Source organism: Gambusia affinis, linkage group LG16, assembly GCF_019740435.1.
Source record: "Gambusia affinis linkage group LG16, SWU_Gaff_1.0, whole genome shotgun sequence".
Classification (NCBI taxonomy): domain Eukaryota; kingdom Metazoa; phylum Chordata; class Actinopteri; order Cyprinodontiformes; family Poeciliidae; genus Gambusia; species Gambusia affinis.
Genome location: NC_057883.1, coordinates 18,941,012 through 18,968,580, shown reverse-complemented (window position 1 = coordinate 18,968,580; position 27,569 = coordinate 18,941,012). Strand labels below are relative to the sequence as shown.

The following is a 27,569-nucleotide window of genomic DNA, read 5'->3' as shown; positions in this document are numbered from 1 at the left end:
AAGAAAAAGCTTGGGTTTATATTTAGGGTGAACTCCAGACAATCATCAGGGAAATTTCGAAGAATATTTCTAAAACATTCTTAAAGTGAAACTTTACCAAGGAATGTTTCAGATTATAGGCTTTGTTTGGAATAGTTTGTCAGGAACACTTGAGACACACTTCACAAACAAACAAAAAGGACAATGATGCCAAACACACATCAAATATTTTGCCCACATTGGAAGCTTTTGGAAAATTTACAAAACGATGCTTAAAAGTCAAAGTCATTCCAGGAAACAAACTAGTATAAATGAATTCTACTAACATTGACAAGAAGACTGAAGCCAGAAGCCTGTCGCTAGTGAATGGTTGATGCTCAGCTTGGTATTAAACCTTGGACCAATTAGAGAACATTCTCAAAAAAAAAAAAAAAAAAATCATGCTTGTTAGTTCCAGATATTACTAATAATTGCTGCTGCATATTGTGGAATCTGTCCATCCTGGAAAGTTAGTCATAACACGGAAAGTTATTTACATTCATGCTCAGGAGGAAGGAAGTGAAACATCTCACCAGAACTATAAATATACTTGATAAACCACAGCAGATTAGTTATTGTTCCCCTAAATGGTTTTAGATATGACTTATTTTTTAATGTGGGTTAAGCTCTTTACATATAATAGCTTGAAATATTGACACAAATGGAGCAGTTTAGTGAGTGAAAAATTTATTTCAGTTTAGAAATAATCAGTGAACCAAAGTCCATTACAAAAGCCGAATTATTACATAAAATAAAACTGCATTCAATCTGGCATAAGAAGAGACAATGTTAAGAGCCCAGATTCTGAAAGGTCACTGAAATGTTGCACAATTCGCTTTAATTCATTATTGTTTTTATTCTTCTTGATAAAGTAGCAATGAGTCACTTATAAACACCGGAACGGTGCTGTCAGCCTTCGAAAATGTTCATTTCTGAATTAAGTGTAAATAATTCAGACTGCATTCATTAAACTGGATTCTTGTCTGTCCAGTTGAGCTTTAGCCTTGATTCTCATAGAACCTGAATCTTTTACAGGAATAAATAAATGGCAGACTCCAAAAGGAATTCAGTCGGACGAAGATTATTCCTTCATTTACCCAAGCCGAGCAGGTAAACAGTCGTAACATTCCTACATTGTATGGATGAATGCATGTAAACACGATCCAACTGGCATCCCAGTCTTTCCAGTTCCAGTTTCCTTGTGGCTGAAACCTGAGGCTGGTTTTCACCTGCTGGTTGGATTTTACATCTCCAGTCGCATGTGGCAGAGTCAGTCCTCTTTGAGCTGTAAGAAGCTGTAGAGTTTTTCCAAGATTAACACTTTATTGCACAAAAAATCTCAGTCGTTGGTTTGAGTGTCAGCTTCTGTGTCTGTCCGCTGAGGAGGGGTCAGGACACCACCTCGTCCCCGCAGGGCTCCAGTCCAGGATTATCTGTGCAGACCGGCAGGCTGCTGGGGCCAGTGTGCTTCATGTTCCAGCGCTGCATCCTTCGGTGGTACTGCTCTGCAGCCTCCTCTTCCCTTTGAGCTGATCTCAGAGCCGCAGAGGAGTGAAGGCTGTTGAATAAAGCCCGGAACAACATTCTGCAGAAGAGAAAAGAGAGAACGGAGAGGTTCAGTGCTCAGCATCAATTTTCTCTGACTCTTTCTACACATACTACAAATCACAAATCAAAATTTCTTATTTTTCCAGATCAAGGCGGCTTGCATAGACACTCTTCATACTTTACTGATGATGGGTAAAATGTTAAAGTCAAGCTCTGATGTGGGAAAACAAAGATGTAGAAGTATGTCATATGAAACATGAATCAATGTTTGTGTTTTTGTCTATTACTAAGTATAATAAAAGGGGAAAAAAAAACAAATATTTTCCTACAGTTATTTGTTTTATTGTTTTCCTTAGAATATAGATAAACACAAATTTTAAAATTCCCATAAAATAACAACTTTAACTCATTAGGTGACGCTACTGTCTTAACACTTAAGATACCTAATTTTCATTCTCATTGGACATGAGGAGAAAGTCCTCACTATGAAATCCACATTTACAACAATCAGGCATAAGATTATGATCCCTGACAGATTAAGGTCAAATCCCATCTTCATTATAGACCCCATTAGTGGGAATGATATACTAAGGAGCAACGTGAATATTTCTCTTCTCATTCTTACTATATTAGAATCAGGAAACTAATTCTGATTCTAGAAGAGCTACTGCAATTCAGATTTTTGAAGATATTAAGGCTTGTTTTGATTAAAAAGTGTCAGAAAATGGAATGCATTGCAATTTATTATTTTTGCAATTTATTATTTTTATTTCTGATTCACAGAGGGCCTATCTCACAACTTACAGAACCTAATATATCTTGTGCTAACATCTTGTTACCAGATACCAGAGAATACATTCAGGGGGTTGCTAAGAAACAGGTCAGGGCCGTTTTGTGAGCAAAAAGTGGACCGATACCTTATTAAGCAGGTGGTTATAATGTTATTCCTGATTAATAAGATTAAATTTCCCAAAGCATGTTTAAAATCTTTATTTAATCACCCTCACTGTAAGCTGTGGGATGTTTATACCTGCCTTCTAACTCCAAACATGACATTTTCCTAACTATAGCGGTTAGGACTGAACCTCCTGCAAGGAATACTCCACTAAAGCTTGATGGCCATGTCTTTCTTTAACACATGTAAGGCTGTTAAATTAATTTTTTTCTTATACTTTTTAGCCATTAAGCACCTGTGCAACAGCAGTATTGCATACAATAAAAGAGATACATAATATGTATCTGACATATTATGTCTGTTGACCCTGCTTTGATCTCTCTGTCACTTAACAGGTTGTTAATCACTGTGCTGCTTTATTTTTGGCTCATAACATGAACGATGATGTAGTACCATGTAGCTCATTAGCTCATGAGGTAATGTTCAAAACATCTGGAAGCTCAGCACCTTGGTAACAAAGCGGTGAAGGTAGTGAGAGCACAGATGATGTAGAAGAGAGGCTGGGACATCTGGACTGTTTCGACCCTGAACAGGTTGGTGGGGTGGCTGCAAACCACGCAGAAGGCACTGTAGAGCAGCACGAAGCCAAAATACAAGACGGCACTGAGCAGCAACACCAGCATGTGAATCCACGTCTGCAACACACAGAGAGGACACGGTTCAATCCACAGTCTGCAGAGACATTCCTGCACACACCCCGAGGAAAGGAGAGGGGAGTTTTTATCAAGGAGGCTCTCACTAGGGTGTTGCTCTCAATGACTTGATGCAGCAGGATGATGAGAAGAGCTGAGGTGTTGATTGGCGAGCCAAATGACAGGATTCCGACATCTGATCCGGCCAACGCCTGGGGAAAAAAATCCAGGAAATGGTAAGTGTGAGAAGCAACCTGAGTTGAACTCATCAATAAAAGGTTTTAGAGAGAAAACTTACAAAATAAGGCACAAAGAAGCACACAACGCTTTGGTAAAAGGCATCCAGGATGGTGATCCAGAACGTGGCTGGAATGTAGATCTGTAGGAAATCTTATCTGTTAGTCTATTTTGTTGTCAATGTAAAGAAATCAACGTTCCCTACTGTTCATTCTTCAGTGGGTCAGCACTGTCACATGACTTGAACTAAAACAGAAAGGTTACAATGAACAAAAACAGAAAGGTGACAGCTGGATAGTAAATCCATTAAGTTACAATTTTCTCCACATTTACAGTGGTTTTAAATGTTTTCCTCCAGTAAATTGACAGGTTTTATTGCCCAAGTAAAAAGAGAGGATGATGAATCATTACCAAACTTTTCCATTTTTAGTGTGACACAGATCTAGTACAGCTAAAAAAAAAAAACCTAACCTAGCAGAGGAAGAAAATCTTGTAATATCCTAGTTGCATAACTGAAGTAAACATTGAAATATATAACTGAAGATCCATTTAAAAGCCACTTATAGGAAATCTAATTAACAATATAGAACGTTGAACAGTTCAAGTATAATTTTCTTTGCATATGACTATTTGTATGTTAAGCTATATTTTAAGATGAAAGTTTACAAATCAAATAGATTTATACAAAGGTATGAGTCAAAACCATTACATCAGGCAAAGTGAAGACAGTCATCAGTAGCTGGAGAACAAACTGGAACATTTGAAATACAAAAGTGAAGTTTAAAAAAACTAATGAAAAGATGAGATTGCAAATGATCTGGGAAAAATGATCCAGGAAACTGGCAACCACAATGAAGGAGAAGGGTAGCAACAAGCCTTTTCTAAAAAATAAAAAAGTAAAATAAAAAATTTTTAAAAAAATTAAAAAAAAAAGAGCATCAAAGCATATCTAAAATATGACAAAATCTTGCAGGGCATTCAGACAGAAATAACTACTGAACTGCAGTTTCAAAATCATATCAGGAGACGAACAACATATCAACACTGAAGCATAGTGCTGGCAACATCAGTTCCCAATCAAATTTGAGGCAAAATCTTCAGGCTTCAGCAGTAATAACCTTTATTTAAACAGATAAAAACTATTAAAATCTACTGTCTCTTTTTCAAGAATAACCTGGCAAGAAAGCTGAAAATGAGGATCAAGTTATTCTTCAGCATTACTAGTATTTTAAGTTTTCCTCCACATCAATAACAGAATGAACAAAGTTTTACTATGGCCTAAACAAGGCCCTGGACAAGAAATATTCTTACAATTAGAGCAGTCTAAAAATTTTCTGCTTACTTGTTGACAAGACTAAATATTAAAACTGATTAAAAAAGGGCCTCAACAAAGTGTTAGTTTAAGGCTGTGCAACCAGGTTGCTGTAGCTTTTTTGGTTATTCATTTCAATTCTATAGGAAATTTGGAACTTTCAATAGAAGTATGAAAAATTCTTATACCCACGGGAACTACCTGGTCTACTGTAGATGGATCAAACTTCATCTTACGTCAGTTGAAATTTTTTAAAAATCTGAGTTTTTCAGTGAGTGGAAAATACATAGGCTTATAAGAAATAACTTATAAGCTAACTGCCTGTTCCTGTTCTCCCTGTCTCTCACATGCATGGGATCACCTTTGTGGTCCCTCCAGCTCCGTAGAGCTCAGGGAGCTTCATCAGAGTGTCTGCAGGCGTGTCTCGGTCGAGGATGCCGTAGATGAGGGGAGGAACTGAGGTGAAAACCAGATTGAAGAGGATGAGCACCCAGGAGTTGATCATGACGCTCCCAGAGAACCCGCAGACGAACTGATACCAGAACAGCAGATTCACGTACATCTGCACACAAACACAGGGACACAGCATTTGGAGTCTTATCTACACTCTTCGTCCCTAATGGGGTTGGGAGGGTTGCTGGTGCCTATCTCCAGCTGCGTCCCGGGCTAGAGGCGGGGTACACCCTGGACAGGTCCCCAGTCTGTTGCAGGGCAACACAGAAAACATACAGGACAAACAACCATGCACACACACACACTCACACCTAAGGAGAATTTAGAGAAACCAATTAACCTAACAGTCATGTTTTTGGACTGTGGGAGGAAGCCGGAGAACCCGGAGAGAATCCACGCATGCACAGGGAGAACATGCAAACTCCATGCAGAAAGACCCCGGGCCGGGAATCGAACCCAGGACCTTCTTGCTGCAAGGCAACAGCTCTACCAACTGCGCCACTGTGCAGCCCATCTACAAATCCCTTCCAGAATACGTTTTTAAAAGCCAGTGACAGGGTGTCATAAATGAAGCTACTTTTCACATAGCTGGTGAGCAGGTCTTACCACATTTTTGTAGATGAAGTACAGGATCATGTTTGCAAGGCGGTGGTAACACCAGTGGCCGTGAACCAGTAGCAGTTTCTTGAGGTGTTTGAATCTGGATATGGCAAAGTCACTGGACATCACAGCCTGGGGGTAAAGCCAAGGGATAGAAATTCTTTTTATTTCTTCAAGACTCTTTAGAAGAGCTGCCATGCTGTGTCTGTTAAAGCTACAGCAACTGAATGACTGTCCTTCTCTCACCTGCATCCCTTCCTGACCAGATATCCCGATTCCGACGTCCGCTACCTGAATCATGCTCACGTCATTCGCTCCATCACCTTAAAATACAAAAACATCTCGAGATGAATTTTCTCCTGTTGTTTTGATAGTTATTTTGATGCCGCGTTTGTGTCCTTACCCACAGCCAGCGTCATGACACCAATCTTGTCCCGGATCAGTTGGACCACCTTGCTCTTCTGGAGCGGCGTGGACCGGCAGCAGATGACCGCCTTACATTTGCAGCTCAGCTCCAGGAAGCTGGCCTTCAGCTCGTCCTGCAGAGCCCACTCCAACGTTCGGCCGTCGATAACCAGGATGAAGCTGCTCGTGCTGGTCAAGGAAGACTCCTCCCCGTCTTCTTCACGTTGGACTTCTATTAAAAGCTCCTCAAGCAGGGATGCACATGCATCCTGAAGGAAAAAGAAGAAGAACAGTGATGTAGATGTTTGAACATCTGAAATGGGCTTCCAAGCAGCAGTCCCAGACCTTGCTTCCACAGTTGGCGGTCAGTAGTCGGTCATTGGAGAGAAGGAGTTTGCAGGCATTGGCAATGTTGATGGCTGTCTCCTGTTTGTCTCCAGTGAGAACCCACACTTTGATGCCGGCCTCCTGCAGGGCTTCAATTGTCTCTGGGACATCCTCCTGCAGCCTGTCCACGATCCCCGTGCAACCTGTGCACACACAGATTTAGGAAACAGAAACTGTTGACTCTCTGCACACAACGTAATGCTCTTGAGACAGCAGCTATGACAGACATCAAAACAACCTTTGTGTGCGCTTCTGCAAAGCTATTCAAAAACCAGACAAAAGCCTAATATTCCTTTTCAGTTAATTTTACTGTCATATGGTGGGTGATCCGCATTCAACTGCACAAGCAGACAAGGACACAAACAAAACTTGTCATTATATCTTAAACCTTTTGAAGAGAAAAGATGACACAGTGGATACCAGCCGTCAACTGTAAGGACTGACAGTCCTTTGTTTATTTACAGCAATCACTTTTTACAAGGTACAAACATTAATGTTCAAAAACTTTACAGAGTAAGTAGGTTTAATAAGCTCAATAGTAACCAAGGAGAAAATTTCCCATTATCATTCTGCTGCAGCTTTGCTTCAAAATGTCAGGTGTCCTACCCAGAAGAGTGAGGTCATTCTCCAGCCTCTCAGCCGAGTCTAGCATCAGCTCCTCTTGGTTCTCGATGCTGCTCTCTGCCAGCAGCTGTCTCTTAAGCCAAACTTCATACTCGTCTTCCTCCAGAATCTGTTTATGCAAACAAGATGAAGTTAACAAAAGGGCCATCGCTTGGATGGCTAACAGAAGCCTCTTCTGTCATAATAGAAACTCACATGTCTTACCAACAGACCTGATATCAGACAGAATTATTATCCTTCTATTAGGATGTCACCTTTTTAGCGATGCAGAGTGTGCGGAGGCCTTCTCTAGCGTACATATCCAGGTGTTTTTGGGTCTGCTGTCTGACGTGCTTGTAGATCTCCTGAGCCTGTTCTGAACCTGGAAACAAAAGTGATCACAGTAAAGAAGAAGAAACTGAAAAGTTGATGTGTTTCTGTAATTTAACAGTGTAATGTTTTTCCTAGGGGTTTTAGGCTAGAATTATGTCTCACAGCTGATAAAAACCCAAACTTCAGTTTTTACAATAATTAGTGAAAAGAGTAAAAGCAGAAATGTCATTCTGCTTTAAAGTATGTGCATGTGCTGGACATCATTTGCACGCAGTCCTTATGGGCACGTAAAATAACTCTAACAAGAATCTTTCTAAACCATCTCTTCGGTCTTTATCTACCTCTCTTTTTTTCAGCCAAGTCCATGATGACAGAGTCTGCTCCCTTAGTGTATACCACCACCTGTCCTGTCAGGGGGTGGCGGACCACCACAGACATCCTCTTCCTGTTGGAGTCAAAGGGCAGGATGTGGAGCAGCTGCACAACCAGAGAGCCGATTCCAGGCAGGTCCACTAGCAGGCTCTCGGCCGAGCGGCCCCTCAGGGTGCAGTGGTACGCCCGTGCTGCATGGACCAGAGCTGCCTCGTCAGGACTCTCCGCCTCGTATAGCAGCTCATCATCACTGTCCTCGTCTGACTGTACATCTCTGTCAAGGTCCACATTCTGTTTGGCCGCATCACCGTCTCCTTTTAAGTCCCTTAAGTTCTCCAGATCCTCCGGGCTCTGCCTCGCTGCAGAATCCTCTCCATCCCACCTATCAGGAAAGTCCACTTTACTCTTCAGTGTGCAAGTTTCTTGGCTGGTGTCCAGAGCCAGATCAGACCCATCAATGCTGTTGCTGGTAGGGGTGTTGAAGTTGAAGGAGCCAGTCTTCCCACGAGTGAACAACTTGCTGGTGAAACTGCGAGGGCTGCCTTTGATTTGGGGAGTGGAGAATGAATAGAAGTTCAGGCGTTGAAACATCAACTTAATTTCCTCCAGAGACTTCAGAGGTGCTTGGGCTTCTGGAACCTGTAAGGAATACAGAATATTTAATCATTACTGTTAAAAGATCCAAACCTTTAATCGGGGTAGTTTCTACTCACTACATGGCGGGGCTGGCTAGGTGAAGACACCACCACGTTGTTACAAATGGCCAGAGCCAGAAAGAAGTCGGTGATGTAGGTGAGCTCCAGGCTGGAGAGGCTCTCAGTGGAGCTGTCTCTGAGTTGCAGAGTGGAGGAGCAAAGACTATTCAGTTTCCTCACCAACTCAGGATCCGGGACCACGTCTTTCGCCTGAGCAAAAATCCAGCAGGAGCTACGTCATCTAGTGTCATCCTAAAACTCAAGTAGAAAATCTATTGCTTTGCAATTGAAATTAAGAAAATATTTTAAAAATTAACACTTGAAAAAGAAATTTCAGAAGTTTTGTAATATTTCAATATTCTAATAAACAACACACCTGAAACTAATTCTTATAGATGTTAACACCAATATACATCAACTAATCCACCATACCTCCAGTACATCTCATCTTTGTTTTTGGAAGGATACCTGTGAGCTATATTTTGAAATTTCCTGTTATTTTTTTAAAAACCCTTTAAATTCTTCAGCCCAGAAAGACTTCTCTCTTACTTTTCAGTTTAATGAATAACTACATAATTCCTAATATAGTATTATATGAGTTTCATGGATGCTGGAATGTATTTGTTGAATTATCTTTTTTTGTTGTTGTTGTTCATGGATCTGCACTAATTTATCAATTTACCTTTATTTAAATATTGATGCTTATGATATTTATTGAATAAATAATTTTATAGTTTAGATTATTAGGGCCACAACAAAAGTGCAAGAGAAAAACCACAATTTGATCATTGTATACAAGCCACTCTCTTAAAGCCAAATAACCTTATTATGAAAAAGTAAAGTTTAAGAAAAAACAATCCTAGCACATGTTAAGAATAATTATATATTAATTAGGTCTATTTTGTTTCCAGACATAACAGTGAAGCTAATCTTTCCTAGAACAGCAATTCATTTGTGCTACCAAACACTTGGATTGTAGGGTGTAGGATCTCATTGTGAAATAAATCAGTATATGACAGGAACCCAGAGATAAAATCCTCCTATCTGAGCTGCAAAACATCATGAATTCAAAATGGTATGTTCAAGAGTCAGACCATGCGGCTGCAGAAGGCACCGGTCCTTGCCGCAGCATGATTGGACAGCTGGTCCTCCTCCTCTGGTGACTCGCCAGTGAGTGTGTGCAGAGACACAGAGCTACGGTTGCAGCTCAAGGAGCGACAGCTCATAGATTTCCCACTGCAGACTGACTTCAGAGTCACAGTGTGTCCGGCTGCCTCATTCTGCTCTGCCTCGTACACCTCCAGCCTCCGAGCTGAGACAAGGAAACAAAAGTCAGCAAGACACACAGCTGCATTTCTCTCTGCAGTAACAATCTTTCACCAACAGGTGGCAAAGACATTCCAGAGATCACACCATTTTCCACATGAGGATATTCCACCCCGTAAATGCTGCATCGACGGAACACCATCTTGTTTTCCGTCAATGTTCCTGTCTTGTCTGAAAACAAGTACTGGATCTGACCCAGGTCTTCTGTAATATTGAGGGCCCGGCACTGGATTCTGGAGTCTAACTGTTCATTGTAAAAGTCCAAGTCATTGTGGATGAAGTAGATTTGACCCAGCTTCACGATTTCAATGGACACATAAAGGGAAATAGGAATCAGCACCTGTTGGACAGAAAAAAATAATGAATGTTTAAGGAAAATAATTTTTTATAACCTGACTTTATGTGGTTATCAAAAGCAATTTCGAGTCTTTAATGAACATTTGAAAGATGCAGCCGTGATGTTTTCATGCACTGACCCAACAACAGTTGATTGTAATTGATACATTTGGTTTATTGGAATAAAAGTCATCCAAGTCCAAGACCAAGATCCATAGCAGAAAAATGGAGGGATTCTATTTCCTAATTGTATATGAGTCCCCAGTTCAGTTAAAAACTATTTCCTCAGACTGAGAAGAGGTAACTGTACTCCAGGATTCTACAATGTAATCTCAGGTGTGAGATGATGCAGGGGCCAAAGCAGAAGAAGCCACAAAACTCTACATCCTCTACAAAAAGCTATGATGAAACCATGAAGTTTCTAAAAAAGGTACCATATTCAGAACTTTACCTTCAGATTTTGTTCAACCATCACTGGAAAATAAAATCCACTCTTTGTCATGTAGTCACACATCTTTCTTTGGTGATACATGGACCATGAGAGCCTGTAAAAGCAATGCCAGCACCTACTCTTCTCCAAGAACCACTTAAAAATAGTGTTTTGCGCAGTCACAAGCCTTTACCAGGAAGTTAAAACAAATCATTAAGACTTGTCAATCACAATTTCCATGACTGTCAGCCACACTGAAAAGGAATGGAGATGGTCCTTCTGCTACCAAACACTGGTCCTACTGAGTCAGAAGATCAATAACTGTTCTGACACTCCTCCCTTTCTTTAGGTGCAAGATTGTACCTCTAACTACCTTTCGGCGGAGTTCTCAGAAGATTATTTCCAAAAACAATCGGAGCAGCAGCATCGTTATCTCCCTTGCACAATGCAATAAAGAGCAGTCTATCAGAAACACCCCCAACATACTCAGCATGTACTCAGTTGTTACCTTTTCTAATAGAAGTCTGACCTTTGAAAACTTAAACTGTCAGCAGTTTTTATTTATTTATTGGTGCCAAATATGAGAAAGACATTTTGATCTGAAAAATAATAACATTTATTACGCTTAATTAGAACCTTTTAAAATGTTCTAATGCGTATCTGATTATCCTGAAATGGGTCAATGATAGTTAAAATAAACATTCTGGGCACACCTGGAGTACGATGATCATAGTCCAGAACACATAGAACCCAGCCAAGGCTGGAGAGATCTCCCCGTCGACCTGAAACACTGAATGTCTAAAGTTCTTCACCCAGAGACCATGACCTGAAAATGCAAAAAAAAAAAAAAAACTCATAGCAGCTCATCACATTAAAGAATAATGGCTGAAGAAGCTAATATTAGTTAATCTGAAATCAGAACCCACTGTTCTCACTGTGGGTTGTGTTTTTGTGTGTTGCTACGCACCTACAGCTGCAGTCAGACACATGACGATGAGGAGGGCAACACACCATAGGATGTCTGTGTTCAGTCGCTTCTCTAGCTGGCTGCGCTTGTACCTCGGCCCGCTGTTGTTCATCATGGCCTTGGTCTCATGACCTGAGTCATGCAAAGAAAGCAGACAATTTGATTCTCTGCAACACTGAATGATAAGTAGAAATGCAAGGGTATTTTTGAATTAACTTATCAGGATAGAGACAAAAAGTCCTTTGGCTGCACTTGGATGAACCTTGAGACTTATGGAACAATGTCCTTTAGGCAGATGAGGCAATGTGTTGACCATACACCACTCCCGAGGAATAAAGTCAAAGGAAAACCCATCTGTCTGACTGGAAACTTGGCCCAAACTGGGTCATCTGCAGTATCAGTTTGTTGTACTGGCTCTGGAAAAGTTCTGTTTAAAAGACTTGCAGGACCTGAAGAAAGGAATGTCTTGCCTCCATGAGCTCACTGGTGAAAAGAGTAAGCTGCATTCTTCCACAATGATTTAAGACACTGACAACTTTAGACAGAAAATCCAAGCAAGACAAGGTTTTCTGTATTCAGTGTAGCCTGTTCAACAGGCCTGAAAACAGTTAAGTTTTAGAGCTCAACTGTGTAAAAAAATGCAACTGCCTGGTTCCAGCAAAGAGAAGGACATGTCACCATGACCTCTGTCATGTTTAGGCTGTACACTGCATTCAGAGTTGCAGGAGCCATTCTTTGGTTTAACCTCTTTAGTCATAGAGGAGTAAGTATTTAGTCACATCAGGAGTTACTCAGAATAAACAGCAATGCTTTACAGTCCACAGAGCAGGTTCAGCATAGCAAGTAATCATGTTGTCAGAACCCGGGATACTACATTCATTGTGATTCATCTAATCACTGTAGAATGTACTTGTGGTGGATGCTCCTCCCACCACCACATCGTGTTAGTATTTTTTCTTTATATGATATTCCAGTTTATATGTTTAAGTTAGTTATTTCATTTAGACATACATTTTCTAATGGGTGTACACTTTAGTTAATGTCTGTCTGAATGGTTTATTTACACTTGTTCTTTGTTTGAGGTGCTGCTGATTCAAAACAGCTGGAGGAGGAAACCTGGAGCATACCATTTGTCTTGAAAGACTGAAGGGGGAGACTTGTTTCAAGTTGTTTTTAATTAGTTAATTTTGTCACTTAAATATTCACTTATTATTGTTTCTGTTAAGTAAAAGTTAGTTTTGCTTTATTTGTTTCATAGAATGCTTTAGTTAATTTTGTATTTATTTATTCTTTTGTTATGTCCCTCAAGTGATAGATTTAGGTGACTCCACCCATATTTAAGCAGCCTTTTGTTCTTTGTTAGGAAGGTCAGTTTTGTTTGTATTCAGTTAGAGTTCAGTTGACCTCAGTTAAATTGGGCCCAAAATTGTTATTTATTCTTTGACTTATTTTTGCATTGAATCTTTATGTTTTGTTTGCTATTTTGGAAGAATTAAATAGATTTTTTTTCTAATTAGAACTCTTTTTGTCCTCGTTTGAGTCGGGTCCATCACAGTACTCCTTTTGCAATGAAATATGTCCCTAACAAATAGAACATAGGTCTATCCAAAAGATCAATCTTGATTTCATCTGATCAAAACACACAGATCCAGTTATGAGTCCCAGTAGACTTTAGCTAAATGTATATGTTTACATTTGTGACAGTAGTACAGAAAAAGCTTTTTCCTGGCATGTCGTCCAGACAACCTGTTGGTATGTAGATAACATCTAATGGCTGGTACAATTATGTACTACTAGGTCAATACTGGCCTGCCTTTGTTGTTCTGTCACAAAAAAGTCTTACTAAAATACACTGAAGTTTGTGATTTCAAAGTCACTAAAAGTGAACAAGTTAAAGAGGCAGTGCTGTAAAGTGCAGGTCTGTTTTTAGTGATGCTGTGGTCTCACCAGCGTAAACCACGATGCCAACCACCGTCTCGGTGTTGCGGATGGTGCAGCTCCTCAGAAGAAGGTTGCTGCTGTGAAGGCCAATCCTAGCCTCACCCGAGTGCTCGCTGTAAGCAAAATAAAAGACATGGACACGATAATAAAGTTTACAGTACCTGCCAGATGCCTTCCAAACCCTCCACAGTAAAAATCTGACTCACATGTAACCTTTGAACCTATTGAGGTCATTGTTGGGGTTCTCACACTCGATGCGACTGTGGAAGCTTTCTGGTGTGAAGTCTGAGCCCTATTAGAAAAACACATCAGAGGTTGCTATAGTTCATGTCTGACCCACAGAAGCAGAAAATGAAACACAAAGTGATTGAAAGGCAGTTTCAATCTGAGACCTGATATGCAAGAATTAAAAATTTACCCAATCCAAATGTTTATTACTGACTAAAATAATGTTAGTAAAAATACAAATTTAAGTTTACGTTAGTAGGTTGTGTATAATCTTCCTGTGCGGGATGAGAACGAGCCTTTTAGAGCAACACCCCCAATGACCACTAGATGGCGTCTGCAAAGACGCTCTGTGTCTGAAGGAGTTGCACTGAAAACCATTAGCTTATCTAAGAAAATAGAAGTGATTGCAACGATATTAGTTTCACTGCTTCTGACCAAAGCAAATGAAAGCACAGCTGCTCTGGTTTGAAAGGGCTACATATACGCAAACCCTCAAATAAAGCTTTATTTATTTTAGTTACATTGTTTAATTTTCTCTCAAGGTACTATGCTCTAAAACCAAAGTCTGCTTCTTTGCTGCATGTCCTTATGCTGACTGACTTACAGTTAATAAAACCCCAAAGTTAGTTATATAAGATCAATAAAATCTTGCAAACTGAAAACATGTCCCACATTTTGGCTTTCAGTTTTATTTTTGTTTTATTTAACCCTGTAGTAGCAAAAAAAAAATCAACAGTTTGTATAGAAAATAGTCTAATCTAGGAGCCCATGTTTACCATAAACCAACCACATATGGGTCACATGAACTGTCACAAAACTGATGTCTTACTCTAGAAATACAGAGTTTCTGGCTCTTCATGATTTCAAGTAACACTTGAAATCATGCCTTTAGCAAAGGCAAAGGCATTCACAATGCCTTTGCTAAAGACGTTGCAATTTTTATTTGTATATATTTCTTTATTCTGTTTCGCTGAAATCACTTTAAAATTTCAGGTTTTACTATTTTACTGTGGGTGTAGATATTTTTCATGTTCTGTAAATATATCAACCTGCATATAAAGAATGGAAATAGTAATTTCAGGAAAAACAAAAACGTGTGACAGAGTTATATCAACTATGCAGAAAGTCTCAGCACGACAGAGTTGAAAGAGATAAAACAAAATTATTTTTCTAAAACAAAAGAGAAAGAGAGAGACTAATTGCTAAAACTAGCATTTAATTATGTAGATGACATGCAGCTCTTTATAACAATGTCACCAGGTTACTATGAACATATTCAAGTGTTGACTAGATACACAGAACAAATCAATGTGTCAAATATACTCTGCATCCCCAGACTCAGAACCAAACACGGTGAAGCAGCATTGGATTTTTATGCTCCACTAATCTGGAATAAGCTTGCAGAAAACTGCAAAATGCTGAAACGAAAAGTTCTTTTAAATCAGCTAAAAACTCATTTTTGTGCTGGCTCCAATTTATAACAACAGGATCATTAATAAATGTGGTCTGTAGTCCCTTTTTTTTTTTTTTGAAAATGAAGGAAAACCCCAAGTGTTAAAAATAATGTAAAAACCTCACATCACATAGAGAAACTAACAGAAGATGACTGAGAAATGAATTGTACTTAAGATAAATAAACAAACAAACAAAGGAATGTATCACTGCTATCACATTTCTGCTGAAACCTCCAACACTGTCTCCAGCAAGCATTCCTTGTCTGACCTTTTAGTCTTATAATGGTATGTGTGGTGGAGAATTTACACTGCAACGGAGACTGAGGTATTTTGCCAAAAAACAAAGGAACAAAAATGTGGTCTGCTGTTTTCAAAAGTTTCCAAAATCTGCTGGACATGTAAAGATGTAGAGACACAAACTAAGACTTGAAGCTGTAAGTACAATAAAAGGTTGTTGTACAAAGTATTTAGTCCAGAGGAGAGGCTGACTACAAATAAAAGCCACTGTTTTTCCTTTTAACAGTTTCTGGAATATTAAAAGTCAACCTGCCACCAACAACCCCTCAAAGTAAAGTCAACTGTAGCAGATTAAGTTAAAATAGGGTGATACCTGTAGAGAACTGTCTGACACAACCTGCCTTTGTTTCAGGTTGGTCTCTCCATCCAGGTTTGCAGTTTCAATGTAACAGACCCCACGGGGGTCAGAGGAGTACAGCAGCAGCAGGTCAGCCGGGATGATTTCATTACAAGACAAACGGACAAAGTCTCCGACTCGCACGTCACTCCAGCACCGGTCAACGTAGGACTTCTGCTTGCTGTGGTAAAACAAAGACAAAAGAAATTTAAGAAATGTGTGACATACTTATTTTTATTTTACAATAGCAGAAAAGAAATGCTCTCATCCAACAGATGAAAAATGTCTATAATACAATCTCCAGAACAATAACAACACATATTGCCCTTTGTCACAACTTCACAAAACTAACCAAAAACACAAAATCAGAGACTCAAAAATACTTTTTTCTGTTGTCTTTATAGCCTAATCCATTGTTATGGGGCATTCTGGCCATCTCTGCCGATTCTTCTTTCCAGCATTGCGTCAGTTGATTGAAATTGCCTGACATTCATTTCCGTACAATGGTTCCATGGCACATTGGAACACATTGTGTCTTGTTGTAGATTTTGCTTTATTTTCATTACCCATTTTGCTTTGACAAGTTTCAGCTGTTGAATGGATGAACTCACATTTGATTCTAGAAAAATTTCATATGCAGAGAAGCTCATAGTCAACTCATGACGGAAAGGTGCACAATTCCTGTGACTAGCTAAACAAGCCCATATCATCAGTCATCCATCAGTAGAAAGCAGTTGTCGTCCTGATTTGTTCTGGTATTTTTTTCCGTATAATGCTACCAATACAGCCAAATACTTCTGTAAGCTTAACTCTATACATGTACATCACAGTCTAGATGTACATTAGGAATTAAACAAGAGTTGTAAAACATCACACTGGATAAGCTGGGTAATGACAATTTATTAAGTAATTTGTTGCTTTCTATGCAACAAAAATGCTCAGATGACCAGTAGTCGTCTGAGCATTTTTATACTTGCTCTCTGACAGTTTTCAGATGATAGCACAGCCAGGTGATAGACTGTTATTGTTCAGATACCATTTAGTGTGGAGATAAGATGTTCAAAAATATTCAGCAATAACTTCTTGTTAATAATCAATGACACTGCATAGCTGTCATTGAACATAAAAACATTTAGAAAAAACAGACTGATGGAAATCCAGCTCTGAGGGGAGTTTTAACATTCCTCAGATTTCTTCAGACATCTTATAAGGATAATAAACTTCCAGGTCTTCTTTGACATGCTGCCCATGTGTATTGCAACCAAAGGACAGACTGTAAGTGTTCAAAGTGCATGTTTACTCATATTATGCCAGTTTATGACACTTTAAATACACTGACCTGGATGTTCCTGTTTACTGTAAGACCAATAAACATTCAAAACATTGATTAATAAATGATTATGATCAATAGTTTCACCTGCACTTCATGGAAGTACTGAAATTGCTTGCCTCACACACAACTATAACAGCTTTAATTCTACTAAGAAACATAATGTTTAGGAGTGCAATTACAGGAATGCATTAGTAAAGTCAGACAATAATGTTAGATAAAAGAAAAGGCATGTTTTCCAGTCTCTGCTCCACTTAATTCTAAAGAAGTCCTTTAAAATTGAAGTCAGCACCTTGAGCAACCTAGTCAAGTTCTTCCTCACCAAACTTGCTTATAAGTATCCTTAAGAACTTCCCTTTGCACTTTGGTCCCCTAATGTAAGAAGAGGAAGGGAGCATTCCCAATTAGTCCTCAAAAAGTTAAAAGCATGCAACTATGAAAGACTTCTATGCACAATGAAAACATACATGTCAATACACCAAAAATGGATCCAAGCCCTATACCTGAAAAACTGTGTAACACCTCTATGCCTACCTTCCATCAAAGTTTACACTTGACAGAATTCAGGTAGTCCAGCGTTGTTTACCCAAAGCTAGAAATATCCATTGTATTGTCAAACTGAGAAGAAGGCTCTGTCACTGCAGATAACTATCTATAGCTATTGACTGCAGAAAGAAATCATTCAATGCACAATCCATTCTTTTACAAAAGTTTTTAGAAAAAGCCTGAGTGCCATATTACTGGATTTCATACACTTGTTTCAATGGAAGTGATTGAAACACTTCAATTCAAGCATTTAAATGGCTGAGGGAATATATTTGGCAGCAAAGTTCTGTTTTTCCACTGAGTCCCAGTAGAATGCGTCTTGCAAAAACTCCAAGCTTACTCTGCACATCCTCCAGATGATGGAGTTTCTCATCTAAATACATTTAAAAGTGCTCAATACTTGTGGTACTTCGATTATAGTTTGTCTTTTATTCAAAGCAGTCATTCATTTCTATAATTAAAATTAGGAGCTCAGACTCCCATCATGAGTAGAAATAAATTATCCATAACTTTGCTACTGAATGAGTCCAGGTCGAACTATTTCTCTAAATATTTCATAGCTTGGTGTTAGGGTTCCTGTTTTGTTTGTCTGATTAATTTTAAACAGTACTATAAATATCTAAATAGAAGTCCCTTAATGGCCTAATCTTTTAATTTGTTGGTAGACTTGTTTTTCCTAGAGTAGCCAAAACTAAAACAGCTGAAAAGGTTTTAGTTTTCCTTTTATTTCTAGAACAAATTTAATCAAGAGACATCAACAAGCTCTATACTTTTAATTTCAAGCTCACAGCTTCTTTGGACTCTTTAAAAGATAAAACTACTTTTAGTAATTTTGTTCTCTAGGTTAGTGGAGGACTGTTGGCTACCTTTGTTAAAAATAAACCAGGTTTATAGCGCTAACAGCACTAAGAAATATAATTTTTTTTTTTTGTCATTGCCTTCAAGAACTTTTCAAGCCAGAAGAGTTAGTCTTTAACTTTTTGAGAGAAGTGTTTGTAAGTAAAAGGGGGGAGAATCTGACTTCCAATTAGAGGAAATCTGTTAAAGTTTGAAAGAACACAAAGGACAAACCTGCAGTAGACTTGACAGAGGAGATTGTTGATTAAGCGATCCGATTTAAACCTGCGGTGGTCCTCAAAGATGTCCTTAATGGCTGTAACCAACAGCACCAGTAAAATGGGAATCAGCGAAACCTCTGGCTGAAAGGCCTCCACAATCGGGATAAAGTTTAAGGTGGCAAGGAAGATAAAGTAGACATTGGCAAACCGATGGAGCTGCTCAAACAGATTCTTGGGAAGGAAGGACAGGAAGGAATACTTTGTGGTCCGGATCCTGTTGCTTTGGTATAACTTTAGAAGTTGCTTCAACTCCTCATCTTCAGTGAAGGAAGGTACTACTGTCCTCCTCTTCTTCAGGTGTTCCTTGTATGTCCCAGTCGGCCGCTCCAAGCTATACATCGGTCAACTTCTGCAGTAAAATCCAACCTAGAGGTATGTGACTCTGAAATGCTATCCTCCTGTCCTCAATGTTCTGTCCAAGTAGTAGTTTTCATCTAGAATCTGTTCTTCCTTTATCCGGATCAGATTATTTTGGTCTGTCCACCACATCCTGCTGAAGCACAGAAACCCCGGAAAAAGGTTGGATTGGAAGAGTTACTGGCATGGATGACGCGCTTCAATGCCACTCCTCCACAGAGCAAGACCAAGGTTCAACTTTTACAGCCACCTCCGAAGACTGATAGATAATACAACCAAATGTAACAAACAAGGAGTGCCAAACATCTGAAAAGGCCATGTGCTTTCAATTACTTTGAAGAAACTTCTCAAAGATCAGAGCTGCAGACTGTGGATCTACAAAATGGCCTTCATTAAATACAAAGCTGTAGATCAACTGTGACTTCCTGACCAACGTGGAGATAAAAAGGAAAACTAACTTCCAGGAGCTTAGATGGGGATAAAGTTATGCTTAAGGACCACTTTGCAAGTCTTTTTATATATATAACTCAACAAGCAAGATCCAGATCTTACCCATCTGGATTCTTTCCCTTACTCCTAACTTCCTTGAGTCCATTTTTCACTCCCACCAAGAGAACCTCTCGAGAAAAGCAGTCCAGAGAGAATAAAAGCATTTTTGTAGTCACCCTCAATACACAACAGATATTGTAATGTTACTTTAAATTAGGAGTCCAAGGTAATCCTATTGATACCAAAATTGCACTCTCTCATTAAAAAGAGTGTTCAAGATCCATGCACAGAGGCTTTAAAAAAGGTTACTTTGACAACATCACTTGAATTTCCAGTGATAGTGTGGAGTTCTTCTTAAAAGTTGTCGAAAAAAATTAACAATTTTATGTGCAGTGGCAAGTACAGCATATCACAGTTCTACCTCTTCCAAGCATGTTCAGCTGACTGAAAGAAGCCTCCAAGAATTTTTCTCAACGTTACAGGAAACATTTTATTGGTTTATTTCAGGTCACAAAAAACAAGATGTGGAACTTGAAGAAGCCCCATCAATAGACCTCAATAAGAGGAAACTGTTTAAAACTACAATTGGCAAAATTGTAGCTTTACTCAAATACTTGAGTAAAGCTCAACTGTTTTAGAGAAAACCAACAAGTTTGTGTAGAGAATCTTTGTGGTAAATATTTATTTTTCTTTGAAAGTGTGAAACAGTGGCGCTGCTACCCAATGCTTTATTCTGAGAAATGAGTACCAAGACATACCTGGCTAGTTGGTACCTTACCTCAAGCAAACAGAAATCATATTGAAATCAATTTGCAGAATAAATAAATATAACCGTTAAATCAGGTTTGATGCAACTCAAGCTCCGGCATTTCATACCAACAATACTAGTTTTTCTAACCCTTTTCTCATGTAAAATTACACATGGTAAGACTGCAAACTCTATTAGCAAATTGGATTAGCCTTATTGCCCATTCAGCCAAGAGCAGTTTCATTTATTGTAACAAGGTGGTGGATTACAGTGCAAACTGCATGTTGTGGTGAAAACTACTTAAAACCAATTTAAACCATAAATAAGCTTTCACAGACTGCTTAAGTGCTTTTCTGGCTTACTCTTACAGGCTATTAGAAACATCTTTCAGCCGTGAGCAATTAAATTGTGGGATTTGTTCCCCAGAGCTAAAGTAATGAAACTACAGCCTTTGTCAACCACATAAACCAATCCAAAATCTTTGATTAAATTATAATATCTGTGGGGCAGAAAGATGTGCACACAGAAAGAATACAACCAAAAAAAATGTGTCTTATTTCATAAAATGGGTGTGTTTTACCTTGAGAAAATACAACACGTGGTTCAATTCTGCAAAACATCAGGCAAATATGACTAAATACTTCCATGAGTGCTGCAAGTGCATCACTTATGGAAATGATGCACCTTGAAAGTTGATGTAGTTCACCTCAAAAAGTAACACATCATTAAAATAAAAGGTTTCAGCTTCTCTTCATTGGCCTCTTGTTCATTTCAGAAAAGAATTTTAAATTTAAAAAGACTGGCTTCTTCCATATAATGGCATTAACAATAAAGTTCCATAAAACATCAGGGATTTGATTGCTCCATATGGTCTTAACAGAGCATTTGGCTCTCAGGTTGTAGGTTTACAGCTGGTTTCTGGTTCGACTCCAGAACAATAATGTATGATCTTTTCAAGGAAATATATTCAGCCATTTCATTAGTCACATGCATAAAACATTCAGTTCCCCAAACATTGTCAGACAGCAAACATTCACTTAAGATCTCAAAGTTCCTGTTGCAGCTTTGTTTCAACCAATTTTTTATTTATTCATTCTTTTTTTTTTTTTTTTTTTTTTGCACTGATGAACGTCAAAATGAAACAGAAAGTTTAATTTCGGCAAATTTTTTTATTCAATCGTTTCACTTTCATTTAAACCATTTTACTTTAGATTTCCACTTGAAATAACACAGGCTTATTCATCTGCAACATTTCTAAAGTGCAAATGCTTTCAATGGAGGCAAGTAGAAGATTTGAGTTTGGATGAACTCACCCACAGAACACGCGAACCAAGTTGTTGTTGACCTTCTTGTCAAATAAGTACCGCCTGTAATCCTCCAGTGCATCTTTGATGGCGATAACTGCGAGAACCACCAGTAGAGGGATCATTGTGATCTCCTTCTCAAAGGCCTCCACAACCGGAACCCAGTTAAGCAACGCCAGGAACAGGAAGTAAAGGTTGGCCGCCCTGTGGAGACCAAAGGAACATGGTATCTTGAAGGACTGTGTAGTCAGTGGGACCATTAAGGAGGGTGGACAAGGCTGTAAGGATGAGCATTTATCGTGTTGTTTATCATGATAAATTTTATGTCATGGTAAGAATTTTGATTTATCATTCTCTCAACAAATTCCAATTTATAGAAAACCGTAAAATTGTCTGTGTTGTTAATTATTATTTATGCCATTTTCTCCACTGTTTATTCAATGGTTGTACCAATAAATACTGATAAATTTGAAAATATAATTAACTACTGTGTGTTAATTAGTGATACAAATTCACTAAACCCTATGGCTTGTTGTCCTGAAGAACCTTTTAACAAATAAATGTTTTCAAGAGCACTATTTGTGTTTGTAGGGCAATGACAGCTGTGTTATAGCTATTACTGTCACATTTATCTTTACCACAATGATTAATGTGGCATTGATAAATGTTATTTTGACAAAACTGTAAGCCATTTTACCCATCACAACCACAAATTGTTATTAACATCACAATGTTATCAAATAGAAGAAACATAATTAGAACTAAATGACAGACGTGTATTAACATGTACTTTACAAAAACAAATCTGAAAAGTGTGGTGTGCATCTCAATGAAATCATTACTCTGCTGCCCTTAACAAAACCCAATAAAGCAAATTCCCTTTGGAAACCACCTAATTAGTAAATTTAGTCCATCTGTGTGTAGTTTAATCACAGTATAAATCCAACAGTCTGTGAAGGCCTCAGAGGTTTGTTAGAGAACATTATTTAACAATCAGCATCACAAAGACCCAGGAACACAGCACACAGGTCAGAGAGAAAGTGGGGGAGAGGTTTAAACCATAGTCAGGTTAAAAACAATATCACAAGCTTTCATCTTCCAGAGCATTTCCCAAGCCATCTTCTGAAAACAGAAACCGTATGATACAACTACAAACCTCCTGGGACATGATCATACAGAAAGGTGTTCATTATTGCATTTTTGGCCAACATTCAAAACTGGGAAGATGAATTAAGCTAAATGGAATGCAATCCTGTGAAAAAAAAAAGATGTTAAGAGACTATAAAAGACTTGAGACTGGGGCAGAGGTTCATATTTCAAGACAACATTCATCAACATTCATCCAGAGCTGTAAGAGATCAAAGCATTTTTGTGTGTTTGAAAGGCCTACTGAAAGTCCAGACCTAAATACAACCGAGAATATGCAGGAGAACTTGGAATTACTGTTCACAAACATTTCTCCCCCATCCTGACAAAGTCCAAGTTTATCTTAAGAACACAAAGCTTTTTTTTTTCTCCCAGAGGTTCTAATACCCTTCTTTATTCAAATAACTCCATCAGTTTCTAGGAAGGAGTTTGGGTCATCCTGACACGCAGTGACACTCCAGCTTCTCCCGCCGCTTCCAAGGCATTCTCAGGTCAGACTGGAGTTACATTTCCCTTCCCAAGTCTCCTTCTTTAAGCATTCACCTAGCTTTTTAAGGGCTAACTATGTGTTTGCACATTTCTTAAAGTCTCCTCAAGTCTAGGTTGGTTCTGGAATGACATTGGAGAACTAAGTATTTTGGTGTGTTAAACCCTGATTGTGGGCAGGATGGGGCAGAACATGGATTGCTGGATAACATTGCTCTGATCTGTCATGATAAAGAAGGATCTGAGACAAAATGTTCAACCTCTGAATTTTTTGTTTAGTCTACATTTTAACCTTCAATTAAGGTCATAAGATGTGGATCATAACAGAAAGAATAACATACAAACATAAAAAAAGCTTTTTCATGGGATGACTGAATTCACCACAGAGAGGATCTCATTTCAAAAATCAAATCCAAGGTTGAATTTATTAACTTTTCTAACTTTCTGAAACAGCTAATTATCTGTTCAGATCCCAGAATAAGTTCTTAACGAAGTAGTTAAGACAGACCTTCTAGTGCAGCTTCCAAGCTTATCTTATCTAGATCATAAATTGTTTTGGAGTTTTTCCTTCATGTACAGTAACTGCTTTATCAAATTACATGTGTTACGCTACCTTTAAACTCTACAAGCTTAAATATTTACCACTTTCTGTGTTCTATATTTGCTAAACGGAAATTGCAATTTAAAAAAAACGGTACGAGCAAGCTTATGCAGTCAAACTTCAGCAGAAACCTATTATACATAGTGACATATCTAAAAATACTGACCTGTGGAACTGCTGGAACAGGTTCATAGGGATAAATGTCAACAGACTGTATTTCGTCGTGCGAATGCCGTTGCCCTTGTACTTCTTGGACACGGCTTCATATTCCTGCTGGTGGGGGCCGTGGCGGGCCAACACTGTCCTCCTCTTGCCGCTGGCCCTTTGAGGGGAGCTTTTGCTCGAAAAGCCATTAGGCGGAGAGTACCAGCCTCGCTCCGAGTCTACGGACAGAAGCTGCCGACAGCGATGTCGCACCCAGTGGAAGCGCTCCATCTACGCAGCCCAAGCTGCGGCCGGGCCCCTACTCCTGCGTGGAACTCCGACTTTTTCCTCAACTCTTTTAACGACGTCCTTCTGCAGACGTAAAACAATAAGTCAGTTTAAAATCCTCTCCAACATTTTGATTGATCTGGTCTAAATCAAGGTTGAGTGTTAAATAACTGACAAACATTGTCACCTACAAAGAATATTCACAAAGACAACACAAAGTTATAAAAAGTTATGCCTCAATTGCAATGTGATACAATCCGCAAGACAATGCATTTCCCTTTTTCTTCTTCCCTTGTTTCAACACAATGACAGCATGACCTCAACTGGAACGAAAGGCGTTTTCGTTTATGTCTGCATCCAAGAGGAAGACAGTTCCTAGAATGAAAACGGTGCAGATAAACAGGTTTTAGCTACCGTAAAGAAACAAAAGACATGAAACAGAAATCATCTTGATGATTGCATGGGATCTCATTTTTAAAGAAGGCTTGATGAAGCATTGAATGCCTATTCTGTACCATGATATATACTTTATATTATAATATTCTGTAATGAATTCTTTTAAATCAATCTTACATACAAATCACATTTTCAGAGAAACTGTATTTTGGATTTTTATTGGCTGAAATCTCTATAAAAAGAGTTTTACTTCATGACATTCTATGTTTTTTAGATGCTCCTGTATATTGCCCCTCCAATACAATAGAGGATTAAGGTCATTTAATAAAATAATTCTGGAATTAAAGTCAAAATCCTTACATTCAAAATTCTTAGAAATCTGAGATCGAAGTTAGAATTTTGAGATTAACTTTAGAATTCTGTGAAAACTGTCAGAATTGTTTGTTTTTTTTGTTTTTTTTCCAGAGGCTCTAATACCCGTCTTTATTCAAATAACTCCATCAGTTTTATTCATTTTTCCTATGTTCTCACATCTTACAGAAAAATCTCAGGTCCTCATGCGGGAAATGGATGCAGTCGGATTTTTTCCCTGCAGTGGTGGCAGTCTGAACAGAATAGCAGCAGCTCTTTCAGTCATATCATATGGTGAGAATCTAATGTCTTTACCGGTAGTTGCCTTTAATTTTTTAAATTTTTACATGACATTTTCTTCTTCAAGTCCAAAACGCATCTAGGTCAGAACTCTGCAGTTGTACAACAGGCCAAACCTGCTAAACTTCATTTACGGGTGCTTTATTTACAGATGCCATAAGAATAATTCTTGTTTGTGATGATCACAGGAAAGGAGTGCTCAAACTTTCCCCTCCCCCAATTTGCAGCACAGCTTAATGTTTAAACTTTGGAATATTTTGGACATGTCAATAAAATGCTTCATTGTAAAAATACTAGCCCTGCGGTATTTTAAAACCTATAATAACACATTATTGAAGTTAGTTCTTTCATTTTTTTTTTCTTTTTGATTTAACATTATCCAAAGGTCAGCGAAGGGTCTTTGTTATTTTTAAAACATTTGTTTGCAGTGAGATTTGGGTTCAGCATTAGCAAACAGCACACCCCATATTATTTAGAGTATACCAACCTGTTCTGGAAGTTCTGACATCCAGAACAGTTATAAACTAGGTGCCTATTATTTACTATGGTTGCTTTTCCCCTCAGTTTCAGAATAATGCCTGAAAATTTACTGAGGAATATTTGATTTCTACCTTTTTAAGAATAATTTGACAGCTAAACACTTAAATACTAGGGATGGGCCAGACTGGTATTGCACATGCCATACTCTGCAATAGTAATTTTTGAACTTTTCCACAATTAGTCATGTTATAAAATCAAATTTCTTTATATTATATCTGGATTTTAGGTGACCTATAGCACAAAGTAGCCCATAATTGTAAAGAAAATATGTGTATTTTATTTATTTATTTTGTGGATAAAAATAGAATGAGTGTGGCATATTTGTATTTCATACCCTTTATGCCCTCCAAACTCATGTATTTTGTTGACACGTTTTACAGCCGTTCTTTGAAGGTCTCAGAGGTTTATTAGTGAGCAAATAACATCTGAAGGCCAAAAGACACAGCAGGTACATTATAGATTAAGCTCTGCAGGTGTCAAAAGGCAAGAATAGCCTTTAAATATCCAGAGTTACTATGAGCCATTAAGCTCAACTCAGATGTAAAACCTGTTGATACTTCAACTATTTGTTGCGAACTCCACAAATCCTGGCCTGAAGGAAGAATGACAAGAAGAAAAGCATTGCTGAAAAAAGACATGAAAAGTTGTTTCCAAGTGACAAGCCATGTTGTGGACAAAAAAAAAAGAAGGCGCACAGATCAGATGACTAAACGCAACATTTTTGGCCTATATGAAAAAGAAAAAAGAAAAAAACACTATTCCTTTCATAAGCAAGAATATATGAAAAACATTATTCCTTTTATAAGCAGAAATAGGGAAGCTGACGATTTCCCTTCCACCAAGCCTACTCGTTAGAATAGCCCAGTCAAAGTCCTGAACTAAATCCAGCTCAGTATCTGTGACAAGACTTAATTAATGTTTACACATCCTCCATCCAATATAGCTGAGTCTGATTTATTTTGCAAACAAGGCATGGGTAAAGATTTCGTGTTGAAACCTGACAGAAATACCCCGAACAATCTACAGTTGTATTAGAAAAACTGAACTGAAACTACGCATAAATTTGCCAAAGTCCAAAAAAAGAAAATAAAAGCTCTAAAAGTCTGTAAACCTCGCACCTCTTTCAAAGATTTCAGGACTTTTAAATGACAATAGCTTTACCGAACGGTAAAGGACAGTGTTTACTTTCAGGACAGTCGGACAGACGGAGGCCTGCTGCTACATCGCTTGAACTGCAGCTGTGAACAAAGCAAACCTCAGAGATCTACTCGTGTCTCCCTCCTGGAAACCAGAGTCCCGTTACCCCTTATTCCTCCTTACGTACCCAGCTGTTTGTTTCCATCCGTGGCCGGACTCGACGACTGCTGTCGGCTGGATCTTTTTGGTCACATCTCTGGAGTTTCAGCCGCAACAGAAGACTTGAAACTAAAAGAAGCAGGATGCGAGACACATACCCCTGGTAAATAAGTAGTGACGAACACGCTCATCTACTTCTCTTTTAGCAGTCGGGTTTGTAACTACTTGAACTGGTGCATCCGGCGCTTTGTCTCAAAAAGCAA

General features: G+C 38.5%; 2 protein-coding genes across 5 annotated transcripts; both read right to left on the bottom strand.

Annotated features, from left to right (window-relative positions):
* Positions 1-688: 688 nt before the first annotated feature.
* On the bottom strand, positions 689-27,569 carry LOC122846652 (phospholipid-transporting ATPase VD-like). Of its 4 annotated transcripts, none has more exons than XM_044143728.1 (23): positions 27,335-27,514; positions 24,158-24,507; positions 21,768-21,962; positions 15,843-16,047; positions 13,757-13,842; positions 13,557-13,663; positions 11,610-11,741; positions 11,356-11,468; positions 9,964-10,216; positions 9,645-9,862; positions 8,569-8,760; positions 7,825-8,494; positions 7,426-7,532; positions 7,154-7,280; positions 6,506-6,690; positions 6,159-6,429; positions 6,002-6,078; positions 5,762-5,887; positions 5,064-5,264; positions 3,452-3,532; positions 3,261-3,365; positions 2,969-3,156; positions 689-1,603 (listed from the first exon to the last, which is right to left on the bottom strand). In XM_044143728.1, exons 2-23 carry the CDS (start codon positions 24,424-24,426, stop codon positions 1,408-1,410), a joined length of 4,104 nt encoding a protein of 1,367 aa, XP_043999663.1. In that variant the 5' UTR covers positions 24,427-24,507; positions 27,335-27,514; the 3' UTR covers positions 689-1,407. The 4 variants fall into 4 exon arrangements, 3 of the variants coding, with proteins under 3 accessions (XP_043999663.1, XP_043999662.1, XP_043999664.1); XM_044143727.1 differs by having other exon boundaries at positions 24,158-24,798; positions 27,335-27,435; XM_044143729.1 differs by having other exon boundaries at positions 24,158-24,504; positions 27,335-27,435.
* On the bottom strand, positions 18,682-19,665 carry LOC122846654 (phospholipid-transporting ATPase VD-like). Its single transcript, XM_044143731.1, has one exon. The coding sequence runs from the start codon at positions 19,197-19,199 to the stop codon at positions 18,708-18,710; it is 492 nt and encodes a 163-aa protein (XP_043999666.1). The 5' UTR covers positions 19,200-19,665; the 3' UTR covers positions 18,682-18,707.